Below are 21335 nucleotides of genomic sequence, written 5' to 3' on the forward strand. Positions count from 1 at the left end.
TAACAAGTGGCGAATTGGATTAGGAATATTCCGCATATTTGTAGATCCATATCGAATAAAAAATGAAAGATAAAAGGGTTATAAAACTACATTTAAACTATTTACGTAGACGACGAAATGGGATACAGGCGTCACTCTATGTCGGTGTTGGTTTAAATAATCGTTATGCCTCATGTGGCGATGTCTATACACTGAAAATACCCTCTTCTTTTCTTCCGCCTCTTATTGCCGTTTTCTGAAAATTAAATTGCAGGAATAGGAAGGCATTTATATTTGAACATTGTGGCTTGTATTTTTGATGTGTGGGATATACTTGTACATATTTTGAAATCGCAAAATTGTGCGCATTGTGATAAAAACTTTTAATTAACCAACATGGCTTCCAACGGCAGTGACGAGGTAAAATTAGCGTCCTTAGAGTTGTGTGATCCATGCTTTTCTAACTGTAAAGAAATACTTGCAGTTCTGTACTGTCTGGATTGTGACGAGAAATTTTGTGAAGTGTGCGGCACTTGTCACAAGAAATCCAAGTTGAGTAAGAATCACAAATTGTCGACGGTTGCAGAAGCGCCTTCTTGCAATGTCGTCAAATTGCTGAAAAAACTCACCACGTGCCCCAACCATCAGTCCGAAGAAGTAGTTTACATCTGCATTAATGAAGACCAACTCTGCTGTAACCAGTGTGCTAATACGAGCCACAGAAAGTGTCGGCAGTTGGAAACAATCGAGCAATACATGACAACAGAGATACACAAAGAAACTATTACACATCAAATGCCGAATGTACCCAAAGCAGCAAGTGCGCTTCAGGTGGGACGTAGAAAAAAGCACCAACTTCAACAAAGTCTTGTGACGACAAATTTTGCGAAGAAGATATTACCAGACGGAACTGTCCTTGAAAAATTGACTGAAATGGAACAGCAATTAGCAGAGATTTTGACACAAGACGCAAATGAACGCTCCATGGTAGCCGACAGCGCTTCAAGCGTTACTGCTTACCTCCAGGCTGTTCAGGCCAAGCTGGAATCAGCGTTCAACTCCCTCAAGACTGCAGTAATGTCTCAATGTGAAATGCAAACTCATATACTTTTGCAAAACATCGACATGCGACAAACGACAACTACTAATCTACGAGACCAAATAAGCATTGATCGAGGAAACATTGATTCAATAAAACGACATGGAAATGATAAGCATGATTTTCTTCTGCGTCGTCAAATAACTAAGGAAATACAGGATATTGAAAGCCGTATTCGAGAATTAAACCAACGCCAGGCAGCGTCAAAAATTGAAGTTGAGGAGCAAATTTCTGTGGACAATATCGTCCGAACTATCACAGGCGCTCTTCGAGTACAACCAAGCGGCAACGGCGAATATTTTGACAGTAGTGAAGAATACTACGAAGACGAAAGCAGATATTTTAGCAGTAGTCAAGAAGAATACGATCAAGAAAGCGCATATGACAGTAGTGAAAGTGAATACTACAAATCACAAAAGGAAGAATATGAAGATGATTCATAAACATTAACATACATTGTAGGAAAGACGCAAAAACTGGAGAGGGATAGGATATGATGAAGATAAAGATATCTGATGATTTTTAGTAAACCATGGTGACGTACGTTAATAGTTCCCAAGAGGAAAAGCAGCTGAATAATTTGAACTTATTACATTTAGACAATGACTGCACAGTCTAGCAGTCCCGTAGCAAATATATGGGGAAACAAGACAGTTTCCCCGACAATGAAGTCGAAATTTTCGAATTAATTCTTTGGCTAGAGTTGAAACGAAACACTTTGTTTATGAAAATACATAACTTCATGCCTTTGTATTGTGCTGTGTTGTGCTGTTTTGTACTGTTTGGGCAATCGGTCTGTTGCCTTAAATAAAAGACCAACTAATTGTTTATAATAAGAATTCAATACTGCTTCAGCAGCTGGAGTTACACTTCTTTATATTACATATTTAAATGCACCATTAGTTCAACTGTGTGTTAATAAAAACTTTTTTTCTTAAAATACAAGTAGGCATTTATATGTTCGGTGACTTATTAAAGGCGGTGTGAAGTAATGCTCGCCATTAAAGCGGTTAACCCAAAATGCTTTGTAATGACTGTTTCGCACGAGTAAATCGAATTTTTAACATTATATTTTGGTTTTGTTTTATGTATTTTCTCGACTGTTACAATAAAACATTTTCTGATGACTTTCCTGGAGTTTCATTATAACCCAAAATTTATTCTGACATTTGCCTTGTTAACACTCTAGCGGCCTCATTTATTGTCCGATCTTCATGAACTTTGGTTAATGCAATCGCTAGTCCTCCATTGTTCAATATTTCCCCTGTCATGCCCTTTACGGTATCTTTTCATACGACACAAGAACACTTAAATTGCTCCTAAACTCATTGTGGCTTACTGAGAAGAACAAATATGTTGCAAAACGTTTAGCCGAGTCAACAATGTTTATTTTTGGTAAAAAAAGGTATGATTCATATACCAAGAGTGTATTGTATTTATATCTACACCCTATGTGACAAGGCTTTAAACATCCTGCATTATGGGATGCATTTACGATAGTCTTGCGTTACAACTATAAGATACTACCTACTAAAATTATTAAATAACAAAGAATTTAGTTTTTGACTTAATATCATCGTGCCTCAGAAAATTGTTAGTTTGTTGAGGCTCAGGCGTATAGTAAACCATTGAGTAAGAACATTCAATTTAATCGAATTTAAATCGTCAGTGATTGCTTTTTCATGTAAATAACAATGCTATAAGGTTAAATTGTATATACACGTGTGGATTAGATCGTCACTATGTTTGAAGGTCGATCCGGACTTCAACCGGTCTAAACAAACACCCTGTGCTTTGAATTGATCGCTCAAACATTTTGACTCCCTTTGATCATCGTTTTAGTTTCAAGTGGCATGTATTGGCCTGTTTTGTATAGGCTATGGGTCATTTTCTGAAATGAGAGAGTCGTGGGTATTGTAAGAATAAGAGTAAGATTATATCTCATTTTGTTCCTGGAATTCCATCATTCCTATTTATTTTTTGCTCTAAAACAAGCCACAATATTGATAAAGCATCAATAGAACTATAAGTTAACGGCTAATAGAACAATAACAGTTAATAGAATAATATAATTAACCTTATTGGTATGCGTAAACAGAAATATAGTTTTTTTTTATTTTGCGCTCGCTACTGTACTTTCATTTCTTTAGCATCACCAACTGCAGTATGTAACCCATGTATTGCGAAAAATATGTAAGTTGCAGGGGTTCTATTTTCAACAAATTAGCACATACATATCTGTGAACTCTACTGATATTGTCACAAGAAATTTACGCTATACAAGAACGATAGTGTATACCGTCCATGAAATAGCTCTTCAAATGTGGTCCAATTTAGTAGGAAACGAACCACATGTCCGAATTATCCCTCTGAATTAGGGGCTTACATTTTTGTTGACGAGAACAGCTTAATGGCAACCAATGTACGAATAATCAGCACGGACAGTGTACACAGCTAGAAACAAACTAGCAAAAATGTAAACATACTCCGTTCAGTCAGGGAAAATATACTATGATGATGAGAATGCAATATTAAAGTATAATAAACATTATTACATACGCCTTGAAACCAACGGACTTCTATTTATGCTAACAGCATGCGATGCCTCACTGAAAGACTATCGTTGAAATACATGTATTTAAATCTTCTCTCCGGAACGTACGTTAATGGTCCGGATAGGCAGTTAGCAGGCAATGTCGTACAGGCATCCACGTACACCTACAAACTAAAAGGCATTCCTTAACGAGCAACACAAAAAACGGAAGCTGACATCTGCAGTTAGCACCTTTTAGGAACCAAGTTATTATACAAAGTCAAACGTAAACAATTGATGTTACAGACGATCAAACCTCGTCAGACGTTAGTCGCCAATCTTCACGATCAAATGAACCAAACCAAGGAAATAATAGTATGATTAAAACTACGGAACAATAAAACATTTAATATTTAATTTATAGGCACATTGAGATATCACAATAAAATAAATTGTCTGACCAAGTTTCAGCATATTTCATTTAAAATATGGCTTGTGTTAAAAAGCTGTTTCTTTTTTCTTGACCATAAGGCATAGATTTTTACTTCACATTCCTCCGTTTCAAAATCGACGAAGGCAAACTGCCCCACCGCTTGGCAGCCATAATTTGCTACGTTTCGCAATCATTGTAGACCTCAGACGAGCTATCATTAGAACAAAGTCTAAATACATTTCATGAAGATTTGACTTTAGAATGCGACTTCTAAAGTTTTAACAAGGTTTCACTTCAGCCATATAACGAAAAGTTCCCCGCCCCTTTCGGCCATGTTTTAGTTAGAACCGGAACCATTTTCTCAGTTTAGACAACATAGGATCAAATGCTTTGACCAAGTTTCATGCAGACTGGACTATAATCTGACTCCAGAGTTTTAACAAGTGTTTCATATGACCTATTGATATATTTGTTACCTCACCTGGGCCAATTTTGAAGGCGGCGAAGATATCATTTGGACACATGTTTTTACTAAGTTTCATTAAGACAAGTTCTTAACTAAAAGACTTCGGGTCTACGACAAAAAAAGCAAGGCGAGCTAACATATGATGTTTAAAACCAAAGAAATATAATGCAGTTCATCGCGGAATGGACAATTTTATTTAAATCTTTGGATTCTTAAAGAAACAGGTCGTCATATTTTATAATAGCATGTGCACTGTGGATGTAACACGCTTTTGTATAACAAGATATCTGACTTTAAATTGTGAACTTAAATTTTGACCCGATAATTATTACCGATTTGATATTTTGCCAAAGCATTTATTTAAACACACAAATGCAATATTTATCTTGCATTCATTAAGTTTTAGTGAATCGATAAGCGTTTCTTGAGGCAAACACTATTGATGTATTCAAAGGTCGATGTCAGTTATCAACTTTCCTTTACAAAAGCGACAATATTGAATGTTTAAATTTCTCCCGTGTATGCATCATGTTTTATTCAAGCATACAAAGTAGTTAATAAGAAGATAAAATAAATGCTATATTCAATCTTATTTAAATTACTATAGATGATGAAAGTGAAATAAACTATGATAGATTTTAAAGTTTATTTTAACATACATTAGGCTTTAGACCATTGAGTACACACACGTTACAACAAAGTATATAAACAGATGGTCAATGACGTACAGAATTTTTAACGGAACCTAGTTGAAAGTCGTAATACAAAAATTTGTATACAACCTGAACCTATATAAAAGTCTTAATACAAAAACAATTGTATACACTTCATCGTATTTTGTAATTTAATATTGAATTGAAAAAAATAAGTATACGGAGAGAAACTATTGATAATATAAGTCAGCTCTCAATTTAAAAGCTTTAAAATAAAAAATAAAGATTTCTTACACTTTTTTTCATTGTAAGTCTGTAAGAGGTCAATAAACTTGATCACGTTTGCGTTCTTCCAGTTATATTTATTTATATATTTCTTACGTAAAAAAATTAACATTGGGCATTCAATATGATAAATTACCATTTAACCAAGCTTTAACAACGCCAATAAATCTCGCGACAACTAGTTTTTATCAAATATTTGTTACCAAGTGAGGAATTGGATTAAGCATATTCTTCGTATTTGTAGATCCGACTCGGCTGAAAAAAATGAAAGATAAAGGAGTTATAAATCTACATTTAAAACATTTACGTTCACGACGAAATGGGATACATGCGTCACTCTTTGTCGGTGTTGATTTAAATAATCGTTATGCCTCATGTGGCCGATGTCTATACACAAACGCTACCCACTTATTATCGTTCGCTTTCTAACTGCCATTGTCTAAAAATTTACTTACCGGAATAGGCAGACATTTATATTTGAAAATTGAGTGGCTTGTATTTTTGATGTGCGGGATATACTCGTATATATTTTGAAATAAAAAAAATGTGCGCATTGTGATTAAAACTTTTAATCGACCAAAATGGCTACCAGCGGCAGTGACGACGTAAAATTGGCATCCAATGAGTTGTGTGATCCATGCTTTTCTAACTGTAAAGAAATACTTGCAGTTCTGTACTGTCTAGATTGTGACGAGAAATTTTGTGAGGTATGCGGCACTTGTCACACGAAATCCAAGTTGAGTAAGGATCACAAATTGTCGAAGGTTGCAGAAGCGCCGTCCGGCAATGTCGTCAAATTGCTGAAAAAACTCACCACGTGCCCCAACCATCAGTCCGAAGAAGTAGTTTACATCTGCATTGATGAAGACCAACTCTGCTGCAACCAATGTGCTTATACGAGCCACAGAGCGTGTCGGCAGTTGGAAACAATTGAGCAATACATGACAACCGCGATGTACAACGAAACCATTACACATCAGATGACGAATGTACCCAAAGCAGCAACTGCGCTTCAGGTGAGAGTAAGAAAACAGCACCAATTTCAACAAAGTCTTGTGAAAACAAATGTTGCGAAGAAGATATTACCAGAGGGAACTCTCCTTGAACAATTTACTGAAATGGAACAGCAATTAGCAGAGATATTGACACAAGACGCAAATGAACGCTCCATGATAGCCGACAGCGCTTCAAGAGTTACTGCTTACCTTCAGGCTGTTCAGGCCAAGCTGGAATCAGCGTTCAACTCCCTCAAGACTGCAGTAATGTCTCAATGTGAAATGCAAACTCGTATACTTTTGCAAAACATCGACATGCGACAGACGACTACTACTAATCTACAAGACCAAATAAGTACTGATCGAGACAACATCGATTCAATAAAACAACATGGAAATGATAAGCATGATTTTCTTCTGCGTCGTCAAATAACTAAGGAAATACAGGATATTGAAAGCCGTATTCGAGAATTAAACCAACGCAAGGCAGCGTCAAAAATTGAAGTTGTGGAGCAAACTCCCGTGGACAATATCGTCCGAACTATCACAGGCGCTCTTCGAGTACAACCAAGCGGCGGCGGCGCATATTTTAACAGTCGCGGAGAATACTACGAACAAGAAATGATGAAGATAAAGATATCTAATGATTTTCAATAGAAGCCATGGTTAAGTACATGTACGTAAATAGTTCCCAAGAGGTCTAGCAGCTAAAATTATTTGAACTAATTACATTTAGACAATGACTGCACAGCCTAGCAGCCCCTTAGCAAATATACTGGAAAACAAGACAATTTCCCGACAATGAAGTCGAAATTTTCGAATAAATTCTTTGGCTGGTGTTGAAACGAAACACTTTGTTTATGAAAATACATAACTTCATGCTTATATATTTACATTCACCATTACTTCTACTGTGTGATAATAACAACGTGTGTTTTTTTTCTAAAAATATAAGTATGCATTTGTTTGTTCGGTGACTTATTATAGGCGGTGTGAGATAATGCTCGCCCTGAAAGCGGGTAACCCACAATGCTTTGTAAAGACCGTTTCCAACGAGTAAATCGAGTTTTTAACATTATATTTTTGTTTTGCTTTATGTATTTTCTCAACTGTAATACATTTTCTGATGACTTTCCTGGAGTTTCATTATAACCCAAAATTGATTCTGACATTTGCCTTGTTAACACTCTAGCAGCCTCATGTATTGTCCAATCTTCATGAACTGTGGTTAATGCAATCGCTTGTCCTTCATTTTGCAATCTTTTCTCTGTCATGCCCTTTACGGTATCTATTCATACGACACAATAACACTTTAATTGCACCTGAACTAATTGTCAGGGTGCAGGATCACGTGAAATTTTGGGGTTCCATCTGTTAACTTTACTGGATTTTAAGACGACGGTAAGTAGTGCTTTACTTCAAATAACTGTATATCCCTCGCCATAGGCGGAGGGATATTGTTTTGGCGTTGTCCGTCCGTCCGTCTTTCCATCCGTCCGGAGCCATATCTTGGAAGTGCTTTGGCGGATTTCATTGAAACTTTGTACGAAACTATATATGGATAAGATGATGATGCACGCCAAATGGCATCGTACACCATCTGTTAATAACGGAGTTATGGCCCTTTGTATCTTGAAAAAATGCTTTTTTGAGTGTCAAATATACCACTTTTGTGTCCAGAAGCATATTGGCGGGGGATATCAATTAAACGAATTTGCTTGTTTAAACAAGTTTTCTTAAGAATTTCAACTAGTGCATAGAATACAGATTTGTATGCTGCTCATGGCAACGTGAAATACATCAGAATTACTTTATTTAATAAGCATGTTGTTTTTTTTTCAAAATTCCATTTTTACTGCATTCATTGTACACGATTTTGTTTCACGCAACTTGAAATTTTGTTACCGATTTCAGACGTATTCAAGGATTTTTATTCTTATACCTTATAATATCGGTACAAACTGCAAGAAACCCCGTATTTTATGCACAATTGATTTTTGCAAATGTATTTAAATAACTTGAGATATATGCAAAAATAAAGTTATTAGCGTTGTGTTTACATTCTGTCCAGCCCGTGTGTAAACCCCTGAAAACCCCATTGATTCTGCACCCTGATTGTGGCTTACTGAGAAGAACAAATTGATTGCAAAACGTTTAGCCGAGTCAACAATATATATTTTAAGTAAAAAAGGTATGATTCATATACCAATACTGTATTGTATTTATATCTACACCCTTTGTGATAAGGCTTTAAACATCTTGCATTATGGAATACATTTACGGTAGTCTGGCGTTACAACTGTATTATACTACCTTCTAAAATATTTAAAATAAGAAAGAATGTAATTGTATTAACTTGATATCATCGTGCCTCAGAAAATTGTTAGTCTAATCTAATCTAATGATTTTCAATAGAAGCCATGGTAAAGTACATGTACGTAAATAGTTTCCAAGAGGTCTAGCAGCTAAACAAATTTGAACTTATTACATTTAAAAAATGACTGCACAGTCTAACAGTCCCTTAGCAAATCCATGGGACAACAAGACCGTTTGCCAATAATGAAGTCGAAATTTTCCAATTAATATTTTGGCTAGAGTTGAAACAAAACACTTTGTTTATGAAAATACATAACTTCATGCTTACATATTTAAATGCACCATTAGTTCAACTGTGTGTTATACAAACTTTTTTTCCTTAAAATACAAGTAGGCATTTATATGTTCGGTGACTAATTTTAGGCGGTGTGAGGTAATGTTCGCAATTAAAGCGGGTTACCCAAAATGCTTTGTAACGACTGTATCCAACGAGCAAATCGAATTTTAAACATATTTTGGTTTTGTTTTATGTTTTTTCTCGACTGGTACTATACATTTTCTGATGACTTTCCTGGAGTTTCATTTTAATCCAAAATTTATTCTGACATTTGCCTTGTTAACACTCTAGCGACCCCATTTATTGTCTCATCTTCATGAACTTTGGTTAATGCAATTGCTAGTCCTTCATTTTGCAATATTTCCTGTCATGCCCTTTACGGTATCTATTCAAACGACACAAGAACACTTTAAATGCACATGAACTCAATGGATCTTACTGAGAAGAACAAATTGGTTGCAAGACGTTTAGCCGAGTCAAAAATGTTTATTTTTAGAAAAAAGGTATGGTTCATACACCAATACTGTATTGTATTTATATCAACACCCTATGTGATAAGACTTTAAACATCCTGCATTATGGGATGCATTTACGATAGTCTGGCGTTACAACTATATGATATTTTAAATAAGAAAGAATTTTGTTGCATTGACTTAATATCATCGTGCGTCAGAAAATTGTTAGTATGTTGAGGCTCAGGTTTATAGTAAACCATTAAGTAATAACATTCAATTAAATCGAATTTAGATCTTCAGTTATTGCTTTTTCATGTAAATAACAATGCTATAAAATTAACTTCACGTGTGGATTAGATCGTCACTAAGTTTGAAGGTCGACGCGGACTTCAACCGGTCTATACAAACACCATGGGCTTTGCATTGATCGCTCCAAGATGTTGACTTCTTTTAATCATTGCTTTAGTTTCAAGTGACATGTATTTGCCGGTTTGTACAGGCAATGGGTCATTTTCTGAAATGAGAGAGTAGCGGGTATTGTTAGAATAAGAGTAAGAACATCTCTCATTTTGTTCCTGGAGTTCCATCATTCCTATTTATTTATTGCTCTTAAACAAGCTCCATTGTTGATAAAGCATCAATAGCACTATTAATTAAAGGGAAATAGAACTATCATATTTAAAAAGTATAATATAATTAACCTTGCTAGTATGCATTTTTAGAAAATATAGTTTTTTTTTTATTTCGCGCGTTATTAAACGTTCATTTCATGAGCATCACCAACTGCAGTAAATAACCCAACAAATTAGAACATACATATCTGTGAACTCTTCTGATATTGTCACAAGAAATTAAGGCTATAAAAGAACGATATAGTGTATACCGTCCATGAAATAGCGTTTCAAATGTGGTCCAATTAAGCAAGGAACTAACCACATGTAGAATCATCCCTCTGAATTAGGAGGTTACATTTGTGTTGAGGAGAAAGCTTAATTGGTACCCATATGCGAATAATCCGCACGGACAGTGTACGCAGTTAGATACAATCTAACAATAAATGCGAACATACTCCGTTCAGTCAGGGACAATATACCATGCTAATGAAGAATGCAACATTAAACAAACATTATTACAGACGCCTTGAAACCACCGGACTTCTTTTTATGCTAACAGCATGTGATGCCTCTAGATAACCACTAAAAACTATTGTTGAGTCTTGTCTCCGGAACGTTAGTTAAATGGTCCGGATAAGAAGTTAGCAGGCAATGTCGTCCACGCATCCACACACAACTACAAACTAAAAGGCATTCCTTAACAAGCCACACAAAAAACAGAAGCTTACATCTGCAGTTAGCACCTTTTAGAAACCAAGTTATTATACAAAGTCAAACGTAAACAAATGATGTTACAGACGATCAAAACTCGCCAGACGTTAGTCGTCAATCTTCACAAAAAATGAACCCAAGCAAGGATAAAAAAGTATGATTAAAACTATGGAACAATAAAACATTAAATAGTAATTTATAGGCATATTTATATTTTCGAACTGTGAGATATCCCAATAATAAATTGTCTGACCAAGTTTCAGCAAATTTCATTTAAAATATGATTTGTGTTAACAAGCTGTTTCTTCAATTTTACCAAAGGGCAGAGATTTTTAATTCACATGCCTACGTTGCAAAATCGGCGGAGGCATCCTGTCCCGTCCCTTGGTAGCCATAATTTTCAACACTCCGCAGTCATTGTAGAACTCAGACCAGCTATCATTAGAACAAATACTTACTACGTTGCATGAAGATTTGACTTTAGAATGCGACTTGTAACTTTTTAACAAGGTTTCACTTTAGCCATATAACGAAAAGTGCCCCGCGCCTGTCGGCCATGTTTTAGTAAGAACCGGAACCATTTTCGAACTCAGTTCAGACAACACTAGAACAAATCTTTTACCAAGTTTCATGAAGACTGGACTATAATGTGACATAAGAGTGTTAAAAAGTTTTTATTTTATTTGACATATTGAGATATTTTTTACCTCACCTGAACCTATTTTGAAGGTGGCAAAGATATCATTTGGACATGTTTTTACCAAGTCTCATGAAGACAGTTCTTAGCTAAAAGACTTCGGGTCTACGACAAAAAGGCAAAGTTGAGTCAACATATGATGTTTAAAACCAAACAAATATAATGCAGTTCATCGCAGAATGGACAATGTTATTTAAGTCGGAAGATTCTTAAAGAAAGTCGTCATATTTTATAAAAGCATGTGCATTTTGTAAACGTATATGGTACACCCTGATACTGTGATGATGTCAACATTCTATGACGGCATAATATGAAAAAGGTGTCATGTCGTCAAAAATAACTCATTATGTCGACTAAAACAACGATGGCAAGTCATTTTCAAAAGAGAATGACGCCTAAAATTATGTTGATTTGTCGACATAAGATATGTTGTCAAGACGTAAACAATCCGCATGTTGGAATAAGAGCCTAAATCTCTGACAATATTTTATCCTTTAGCCGTTTTGTAAATTTAACTATTTCTGTGTTGTTTACTGTATGACGGCATATATCTTGATGACTTGCAAGTAACAAAATTTTGACATGGCGATATAACTGAAGGAGTCGATATAATTTATGTGTACAAATGGTTTTGTTAAAAAATTATGGAATCGTATATTGTACCCAAATAATATGGTCATGCCGGATTAGTTTATATCGACTTACTGTGAAATAACATGGTATGTCGTCATAGTTTTGGGTTTCAAAATCTGTGTTAGGGTTTCAAAAAATGCTCATAACCTCTATGTCACTTCATATATAACCTTCATATTTGGTAAGCATGTGTATATGGACAAGACCTTACCATACGTACACAATGTTTGACCTTGAACGTAGGGTCCGCGTTTAGGTTTCAAAATCAGCGTTCAGGTTTCGAAAAATGCTCATAACTTCTATCAAAGCATTTTTTGGGGGGCATATGTCATCTTATGGAGACAGCTCTTCTATATTCAACTTAAACCATTTCTATAACTCTCAAAACATTTGAATGAAAGTACAAAACACTGTTATTCATGTCAATGTAATCATTCTGATTCGATGAGTTATTGCCCATAATGTTTGTATGTCTGCATTCAGCAGTCACTAATTGAATTTGTATAAAAAAATATAGAAGTACCAAGATGCGCGTACGGTCACATATGTATATATGTAAATGCATACGTACGTACGTATGTACTAATTGAATTTGTATTAAAAAGTATAGAAGTACCAAGATGCGCGTACGGTCACATATGTATATATGTAAATACGTACATACATACATACATACAGACAGACACACACACACACACACACACACACACACACACACACACACACACACACACACACACACACACACACACACACACACACACACACACACACACACACACACACACACACACACACACACACACACACACACACACACACACACACACACACACACACACACACACACACACACACACACACACACACACACACACACACACACACACACACACACACACACACACACACACACACACACACACACACACACACACACACACACACACACACACACACACACACACACACACACACACACACACACATATAGGTATCTTTCCAGGGACCTGGACTTTAAAATGGATTTTAGGACGTTATGAAAACGTTGTACTTTTTCTATTGCAAAATAAATAAATACGCAGATATAGGTGGGAAAGAAGAATTTCTATTAAAAAATATTATACACGCAGTAGTTACCACAGAAAACACTTCGAGGACCTCTCTTGCTGAGCTAACACTAACGAGGTCATCAAAGCGAGGACGTTCACTGGGATCGGTAAGTAAATGTCAATATTTTAGGATAAGAAATAACACTAAATGTCGAATAACTAGTATAATATAACACTATTGATCACCAATTTCAATATATAAACGTTGTATTTTTGCTTTCAATGTGTGTTATCAAAACATTTCTTGAATTTCAACATTTTAAAGAAGAAAAACACTCGACCTGTAGCGGGATTACAACCGAATACATCCAGATCTGTAGGCAAGTACTCTACCACAGCATCATGGAGGACTAGTTGTTAAACACTATTAAGACAACGAATTTATACTACTCATACAAATCGGGAATGTGAAAAGGGTCTATTTATGACCAGTCATTCGATTTTTTATATTGTTTTTCTGATCAGAATGTTACACATGCAAAACGTATTCGGTGGTTTAAATAGAAACTAAACATTAATTGATAGAAGAAAAGAAATTACCACCTTAGCCCATGGCAGTGCTGAATTTTTATTGTAAGACGCATTTGTAATGACATCTTTTTTCATTCTGACACTTTTTCTTGGTAACGTCTATTATCGTTATAAAACAAATACTTAGTAATCATGTATTACACGGTCAAATATGTTAAATATAAAGATATTTTTAGATCCAATACAATAGTACTTAAGTCAGTGCTGCCATAGAAAGCACTGTTGGGTGAGTTTTCATGGTGACTGTCGATCAACTGTCAATTTTTGGTAGATATTTCTATTCTATTTGCTTTCCGATTATGACCCATAAAGTCAGAAAATATACAAAGCAAAAAATAAAGTTATGGTAGCAAGAACCTGTTGATTTCATTTCATAAAAATTAATAAGTTCTATGCTTCAATGCACTGTTTTATTACACAAAACAGTGTTCAACACTAACGGGAGTTCGGCTGTCCGAGACTCTTGGAAATGAAACTCGGACTCCTTGTTTTGTGTCAAGGAAGTCCGTTGGACTACTGCAAAATCATCTTTGAATTATTAAAAAAATCCCTTCGTTTACTTATTTGTTTCGCAAAATCAGAATGTCTGCACAAAGGACATCTTACTCAGAATAGTCGTCGTCGAACACTGTCTATGAAAACTTTTAGTTGCATTTGCTTATGGTCACATTAAAATTGTAATAATTTAATATTCACTTGTACATACTGCAGAAGGAAGTTTTTAATACCAAGTCATTACCGCACACTTCAACCACTGCGTGAGAACTGTAAGTGTTCATCTTAACAAGGACGATTATAGACAGATGGTCTATTTGTAGTGTGCAGTGTCAAATCAAAACTAAGTGATGTCGGAAGCATAGACAAAACTAGAACAATACCATCATTAGGACTATGCGCTTTAATCCTTTGTAAACCCTGTCTGATCAGCAAGTTTGTTTTCAGAAGATGCATTGTGTATACTTATTAAGGTATTATTATGCTGAATCGACTTTTATTGTCCATTTTATATTGTATATAAGCAACAACAAAAAAGAAATTTCATTTACCCGTTTTAGTCCAACGACTTTGAATGCAAATGACCCTAGTCTATTGAAAAAATCGCTTAATAAAAACCCTTTCGCCGTTCTCTGGCTTACACAGATGTACCTAGCAAGAGTCCTAATTAGATCAAATGAGCACAACTTGCTTACAGTGCACTTTTGTGATTACATTTTTCCCATTGTAAATCATAGTTTCTGCATTTTTTGTACATTGTTAATACTCTAGAGATTATATTTATTTCGAATATTCACGATTTTTTGTAAGAAAATTGATCTGAATGACTATTGGGTAAATTAGTTTGAAATCGTTGAGGTCGACTGACAAATATGAGTGCCAGTAGGCTAAGACGTTTTCCTTATGTGGGTGCTATGAAACTTTGTAAACAATCTAGAAGTTCAATGTTTTGCCAAATCATCAGGAAACTGAACATCAGAGCAATTGTACTCATTATTTTAAGAAACAAAGGCAGAATCTCCCATCCAATGACAATATCTGACAACATTTCCAAAAGCCTCGAGTTTTTCAATAAAAACCCACTGTGGTACCTAACAAAGACATGAAAAAACGACTCATGGGTCTTTTCAATGCTAAGCAAGACATTAGATAAAAAACACATTTAATTTTGTTTAACAGTTACGTCCATCAAGCACAGCCGGATATCTGGGCTTCCTGGGTCCACGTTGTTGATTGTCACAGGGCGCTAAGGGGTGCTTCCACTTGTCACATCCATTGAATGTCATATTTGAGGCGGTATCCATATCGAATACACATCTGCAGGATACCGCGTGTGTTAGCACCACATTGCCAGCTTCTGTAACAAGAAAATTTCAGCGGCAGGATTTTAATCGTCATATATCAGGATAATTTGGGTGTGGCGGGCGGGTAAATTTTGTGAAAAAATTGCCTGTACTTAGATTTGCCTTGGAAATAGAAAAGGGATGTGCTTTGGTTTGGGGAGACTTCTGCTAAAAACAATGGATATACAAAACAACTAGGTTGCTTCCCCTAGACAATGTAACTTTACTCTAAAATAATTTAAGTTTATTGTTGAAATTCAATAAGCTGTATTATTTTAAGAAACAAATCTCCTTTGCAATGCCAGTGTATTAGTACAAATACAAAATATAGAACACAGAAGAATAAGAATGGCAGTTATTTGACCACAGTGCCTCTAATCATACTCCTATGAATATCAAGGTCAGACCTTGTCATTAGCAGTAAGACATTATTTGGAAAAATCACAAAGCCCCGGGAACCAGATGATGTCACGTTTAGCTCAACCATTTTAACATTAAATTACTACTGCTGATTTTGTCTTCTCCATATCCAATATCCTCAATTGAGCATACGTCTCCTCCATATAAAGTCTCCAAACTAAATAAGTCTCAAAAGTCTCATAAATGAGTCTCCAAAATAAGTCTCCAAAGTGAATCTCCAAAATACGTCTCCAAAATAAGTTAAGTCTCCAAAACAAGTCTCCATAATAAGTCTCCTTTATCCATTAATAGTAAAAAGTCTCCGCTGTCAGGCCGCCTGTTCCGAGCGACACTGAAGCAATTTGGTGTTAAATCAGGAGACGCTGCCATCCATACATAATTGTATTTCTACGAACTATGCATTGTATAAATTGAGACAACTTCTGAAAGGAAAAGCAGCAAACTCCTGTTTAATAATTGCCACAGTTATCAAAATTCATTTGCATTTGAATAATTGTATCCCTGACACCATCCGATTCCCAGCAGCCTCGAATTTAGGCTGGAACATTTAAAGTGTGTTACATCACAAAATATGTTTGGGATGATTTGAAAAGCTGTTCTGCTGTGTCTGAAATGGCATAAATGTACATATTTCTTTTCCAACTTGAGAGAGATGTATGCCATCTTTGTAAAAGAAACCATGTGTGTTTGTGTCGATGGACTTAATGTTGAGGGCTCGGCCATTTGTAAAAGATCAGATGAATTTCGAAAGAGTTCCGTAAATTGCCATTCTTTTGTCATTCATTTTCTTAATGTATTGGTGATCAGATTTCGCACCCAAGTTAATCTTGGTACGATAAATGTCCAAACAACCAATGAATGTTCAAGGTTGTCAATCAAGTACTGTATCTCCCTCTTGAGTAATCGGATTATTTTACATGTATGTGTGTTTGTAACATTATTTCCTCCAACATGCACAAAAATTGATTAAGGTGTCTTGCCTGCCAAGAGTCCATGTTGAGATTTTGAATGGATTTCTTCTGCCTTAAGGCCACTATACCCCCCCCCCCATTCTTTGTCGGATGGCCGAACCCTCTCGCGGTACTGTACCCCCAGCCCATCTGACAGAAGAGTCACCTAGGACCCATGTGTCTGATAGCCGTTCTGGCCTGTCAACGAGGATCAAGCTTTCTCCTTGTATTTCATCATCATCTTGTCGACCCCTCTTAGCCCCAGCCCTTGTTGTAGGGGATGGCTGTCTCCTCTTTCGTCCTGTACCTTTCCCTCTACCTGGCATGCTTTATTTTCTAAGGATTCTTTAGATTTTAAATTTTGTGAAAAAAATTGCCTGTACTTACAATTGCCTTGGAAATAAAAAAGGAGACAACGTGTTACTTTCTGTTCCTGTTAAACATGTGCTTTTCTACTGCTAAAAACAATGGATATACAAATCAATTAGGTTGCTTCCCTTAGACAATTTAACTTCGCTCCAAAATGATTTAAGCTTATTGTTGAAATTCAATAAGCTGTATTATTTTTCAACCGAATTCGAAATTGCTTCTGTCCGTTCCAAAATACGACTTAAAGTGAAAGTAGTTTAGGGAGGGATTTTATCGAAGTCATTTGTGTTGATCGTTCGGTTCGTCCGAAGTTTTAAGTTTTTTTAATAATCCCTGGGGTGAAAATTGGCCTGTACCTGAAGGTTACTTGCTCTATATGTATGGAGCAAACACTTAGAAAATATCTACCAAGCCCAAGGATGAAGAAATTTATTAACATGTTGACTTACACAGCCCGAGACTAAATTATTTATAAAGACATGTATAGTAAATATCGATAACTTCAAAAATCGTCTTCTTTGAAACCGCAAGGTCAGGGGTTTGATATTTGGTGTGTAACTTACAATAGTTTTCCTCTTTTCTCTTTATAAGTTCTCTCAAGTCATGTGTCTGGGCTCAAAATCAACAACACGGAAGTCCGTTTTACTCAACTTTGAATTTGACAAAATCCCGTTTCGCAAGATCAGAATTTCTGCACTTCTCAACATCCGACAAATATGCCACTAATCATTCTGCTTAAATACAACAATCGGCAAAAAAAAAAATCTGAAATTATTATTATTAATAATTTTGGTTCCTTGTCGCAGTGTTTGCGAGTATAAAAAGGGGAAACTCTCGAACACTGAATCAACCTGATCTTGGTCGTTTTGTTTTCTTTCTCGGATATTTTCGCTTTAAAAAACTAGCTTTCGCTGGACAGTCTCTAATCACAATAAAAATCAGCACAATATCTGTAATTGTTTACACAATCCACAGTGTACGGTCAAAAGGCACTTAAGAAGGAAACGACTGTGAATCAGTTGTGCGTAAATAACCCAATGTCACTATCAATCGATAATTTCAGGGGCTTTGTGGTAGTTTGTTGGATTTTCTTTATTATGTTAAATAGTATGGAGAAAATGTATAAAGCAATCGGCCTTTACACCCAACCCCGAGGATCAACAAGCAAGCATACATATGAATGCATTATAGAAAATAGTAATTTTTTTAAACTTACAATATTTAACTTAAATATCACTGGCATTTGTTAAATAATTATTTTGTATTCTGAGGTAACAAATGACATTAAATATTTAACAGCAGTCACTTTGAACTTCTATCTGAAACCAAACATGAATGATAATTTAACAATTTATGGTAAACATGTGTTATAACCCGAACAATACGGTATATTAAAAGTGTCATAGTTTTGGACTTTCTGAAGTATGGTCGGACTCCTAAATTTCAGAAGAAGGGAGTCCTAAGAACTCCTTTCTCAGATTGGAGTGGTTAGTGTCAAACACTGCAAAATATATATATATTATATTAAGTGTTTAATCTAGAAGGGCAGAGGGGCATGGCGAATGACTTAAAAAATGGCATTTCGCATGGTGATTCTCTTACAAAGGGAAAATTGGGTGTTTTTGAAACCTTTTATCACAGCTTAAAAGTTGGATTTATACATTGTACATGTCATTTTCATGAATAGTTCACGCGAACTGTGTTCTTAAAATTCCATTCTTTTTCATTACCTCTGGCATTAAGTTAAGTACACCATTTTGCTTTTACTGATGGTTGTTCATTATTTTTTATTTATAATGATGTATTGTCTTTTTGCTCCAGATTCTTTTTTCAGAAAAAAGTTGTAATAAAGGGGGCAAAAAGGGTTTTATAATTTGTTGGGTGGGACAAGATACTTTTTTTTTCAAAATCTCATCTATTGCTTTTTTACCCCTGTATAATGAATGGAATTTATGTTCAAATTATACATTCTATTTATTTCATCTAAAGGAATAAAGGTTCCTTTTTAAATATATCCCCTATACAATGAATTCCAGCATCAAACCATGACTTAAAGAAAATACTTTTATTTCCTATTAATATGTTTGGATTGTAGAAAAGTGGATAATATAGAAACTCGTCTATGTTTAAATCCAATTTATTACAATAAAGTGAGAAGCTTTTTAAAACATCTACCCAAAAAGGATTTCAAATTCTATTAGCTGTATTTAAAGCGTAATGATAACTAAAATTAAAGACTTAATACTTATCAAAATACAGTTTTGTGATGCCTATCCAATTTCCACTAAAGGATTGACGTTTTTGTAGCCAGGGAAGTTTCAATGCTGGAAAAAATGCATCCCAAATGATCATTTTAAACCTCCTTCATTATGTTCTTTAACTATTGTTGTGAACTTTATTTTACTATGCCCATCCCAAATAAAACTGAGAATTGAAGATTTTATTGAATTTAATATGGTTATGGGTGGGTTGGGCAATGATATGAACAGGTGATTGAATAATGACACAATAAGTGTTTTTATAATCACAATTTTGCTAATGTGTTAAAATTGTTCTTTTCCGATTTTTCAGAATGTTTTCCATTTTAACAATTTTTTCATCGTAATTTAATTCTTAACATTTTTGACAGGTCTACATGGAAATGTATTCCAAGCATTTTAAAGCTTTGTTGCATCCAATTTAGTTTCCATTTGGTTTTTATGGTATATGAACTATATTTGTTCTTGCCAATCCATACAACATTTGTTTTATCAAAATTATCATTAAGGCCTGAAATATATTCAAAAATATGTATAACAGTAAGTGTCTCATTTAGGGATTGTTCGGTACCGTCTTATAAAATAGTAGTATCATCAGCAAACTGCGACAATTTATGTTCAGTTCCCTGAATGGTTATACCTTTTATATTATTGTTATTTCTCAATACAAGTGACAAAACTTCGGCACAGAGGATAAAAATGTAACATGAGAGGGGATCTCCTTGCCTGCAGCCCCTTTCAATAGGGAAAAGGTTAGATAAGTACCCACGCTGAGAAACGGCTGATTTAGAATCTTTATATAAAACCAATGTTGCAATAATGTGATGATATCAAAATTCTATGACGACACGATATGAAAAAGGTGTCATGGCTTAAAAATTAACTCATCGTGTTGACTAAAACTATGATGGCAAGTCATTTTCACAAGAGCATGACGTCAAAAATTATGTAGATTTGTCGACTTAGATCATGTCGCCCTAATATATTTTCGGGAAAAGCCGGAAACATTTATGTTGAGACTTAAACTTAATGTCGTTATGACGAGTAAAATTAAGGTGGGAAAAGCTATAAAACTATGTCGACATACCATGTTAGTTCACAGTTAGTCGGTATAAATTATTCCGGCATGACCACATTATTGGGGTGTACCATATACGTTTCGGTAATTTTGAATGTAAAAAGCTTTAGTATATCAAGATATCTGACTTTAAATTGTGAACATACATTTTGGCTCGATAATTATTTCCGATTTGATATTTTACCAAAGGATTTATTAAAACACACAAATACAATAGTTATCTTGCATTCATTAAGTTCTAGTGAAGCGATAAGCGCTTCGTGAGGCAAACACTATTGATGTATTCAAAGGTCGATGTCAGTGATAAACTATCCGTTACAAAACCGACAATATTTAATGTTTTAATTTCTCCCGTGTATGCATCGTGTTTTAAAGTAGGCGTAAAAAGCAGGTAAAAAGAAGATACACATTAATGTTATATTCAATCATATTTAATTACTATAAATGATGAAAGTGAAATAAAGTATGATAGAGTTTATTTCAAGACACATTAGGCTTTAAGCCCTTGAGCATACACATATTACAACAAAGTATATAGGTACTCAGGTGGTCAATGACGTTCATAATTTTTTA

At 35.0% G+C, this 21335-nt stretch overlaps 3 protein-coding genes across 6 annotated transcripts in view; all 3 read left to right on the forward strand.

The window, feature by feature from the left end:
* LOC127860616 (E3 ubiquitin-protein ligase TRIM33-like) overlaps positions 1–21335 on the forward strand; it is a 38256-nt gene that overhangs the window by 6458 nt on the left and 10463 nt on the right. The gene's annotated exons all lie outside the window — the stretch shown is intronic.
* Positions 270–7604, forward strand: LOC127860615 (E3 ubiquitin-protein ligase TRIM33-like). Of its 2 annotated transcripts, none has more exons than XM_052398822.1 (2): positions 270–999; positions 6654–7604. In XM_052398822.1, exons 1-2 carry the CDS (start codon positions 376–378, stop codon positions 7098–7100), a joined length of 1071 nt encoding a protein of 356 aa, XP_052254782.1. In that variant the 5' UTR covers positions 270–375; the 3' UTR covers positions 7101–7604. The 2 variants fall into 2 exon arrangements, with proteins under 2 accessions (XP_052254782.1, XP_052254781.1); XM_052398821.1 differs by having other exon boundaries at positions 277–501; positions 6156–7604.
* LOC127860618 (temptin-like) overlaps positions 7727–21335 on the forward strand; it is a 41664-nt gene continuing 28055 nt past the window's right edge. Inside the window, exon 1 of one of the 2 annotated variants that reach the window (XM_052398825.1) lies at positions 7727–7844. The gene's annotated coding sequence lies outside the window, so the exon portion shown is untranslated. The remainder of the gene's footprint in view (positions 7845–21335) is intronic. The other variant, XM_052398827.1, reaches the window with a different exon arrangement.

The sequence above is a fragment of the Dreissena polymorpha genome, chromosome 15 (genome assembly GCF_020536995.1).
Source record: "Dreissena polymorpha isolate Duluth1 chromosome 15, UMN_Dpol_1.0, whole genome shotgun sequence".
In the NCBI taxonomy this organism is placed as follows: Eukaryota; Metazoa; Mollusca; class Bivalvia; order Myida; family Dreissenidae; genus Dreissena; species Dreissena polymorpha.

Excerpts from the sequence above, each read along its gene's own strand:
- LOC127860615 (XM_052398822.1), top strand. The coding sequence starts at position 376 with ATGGCTTCCAACGGCAGTGACGAGGTAAAATTAGCGTCCTTAGAGTTG. Across the intron at positions 1,000-6,653 it reads CTTCAAGCGTTACTGCTTAC|CTTCAGGCTGTTCAGGCCAA; the intron begins CTCCAGGCTGTT and ends GTTACTGCTTAC.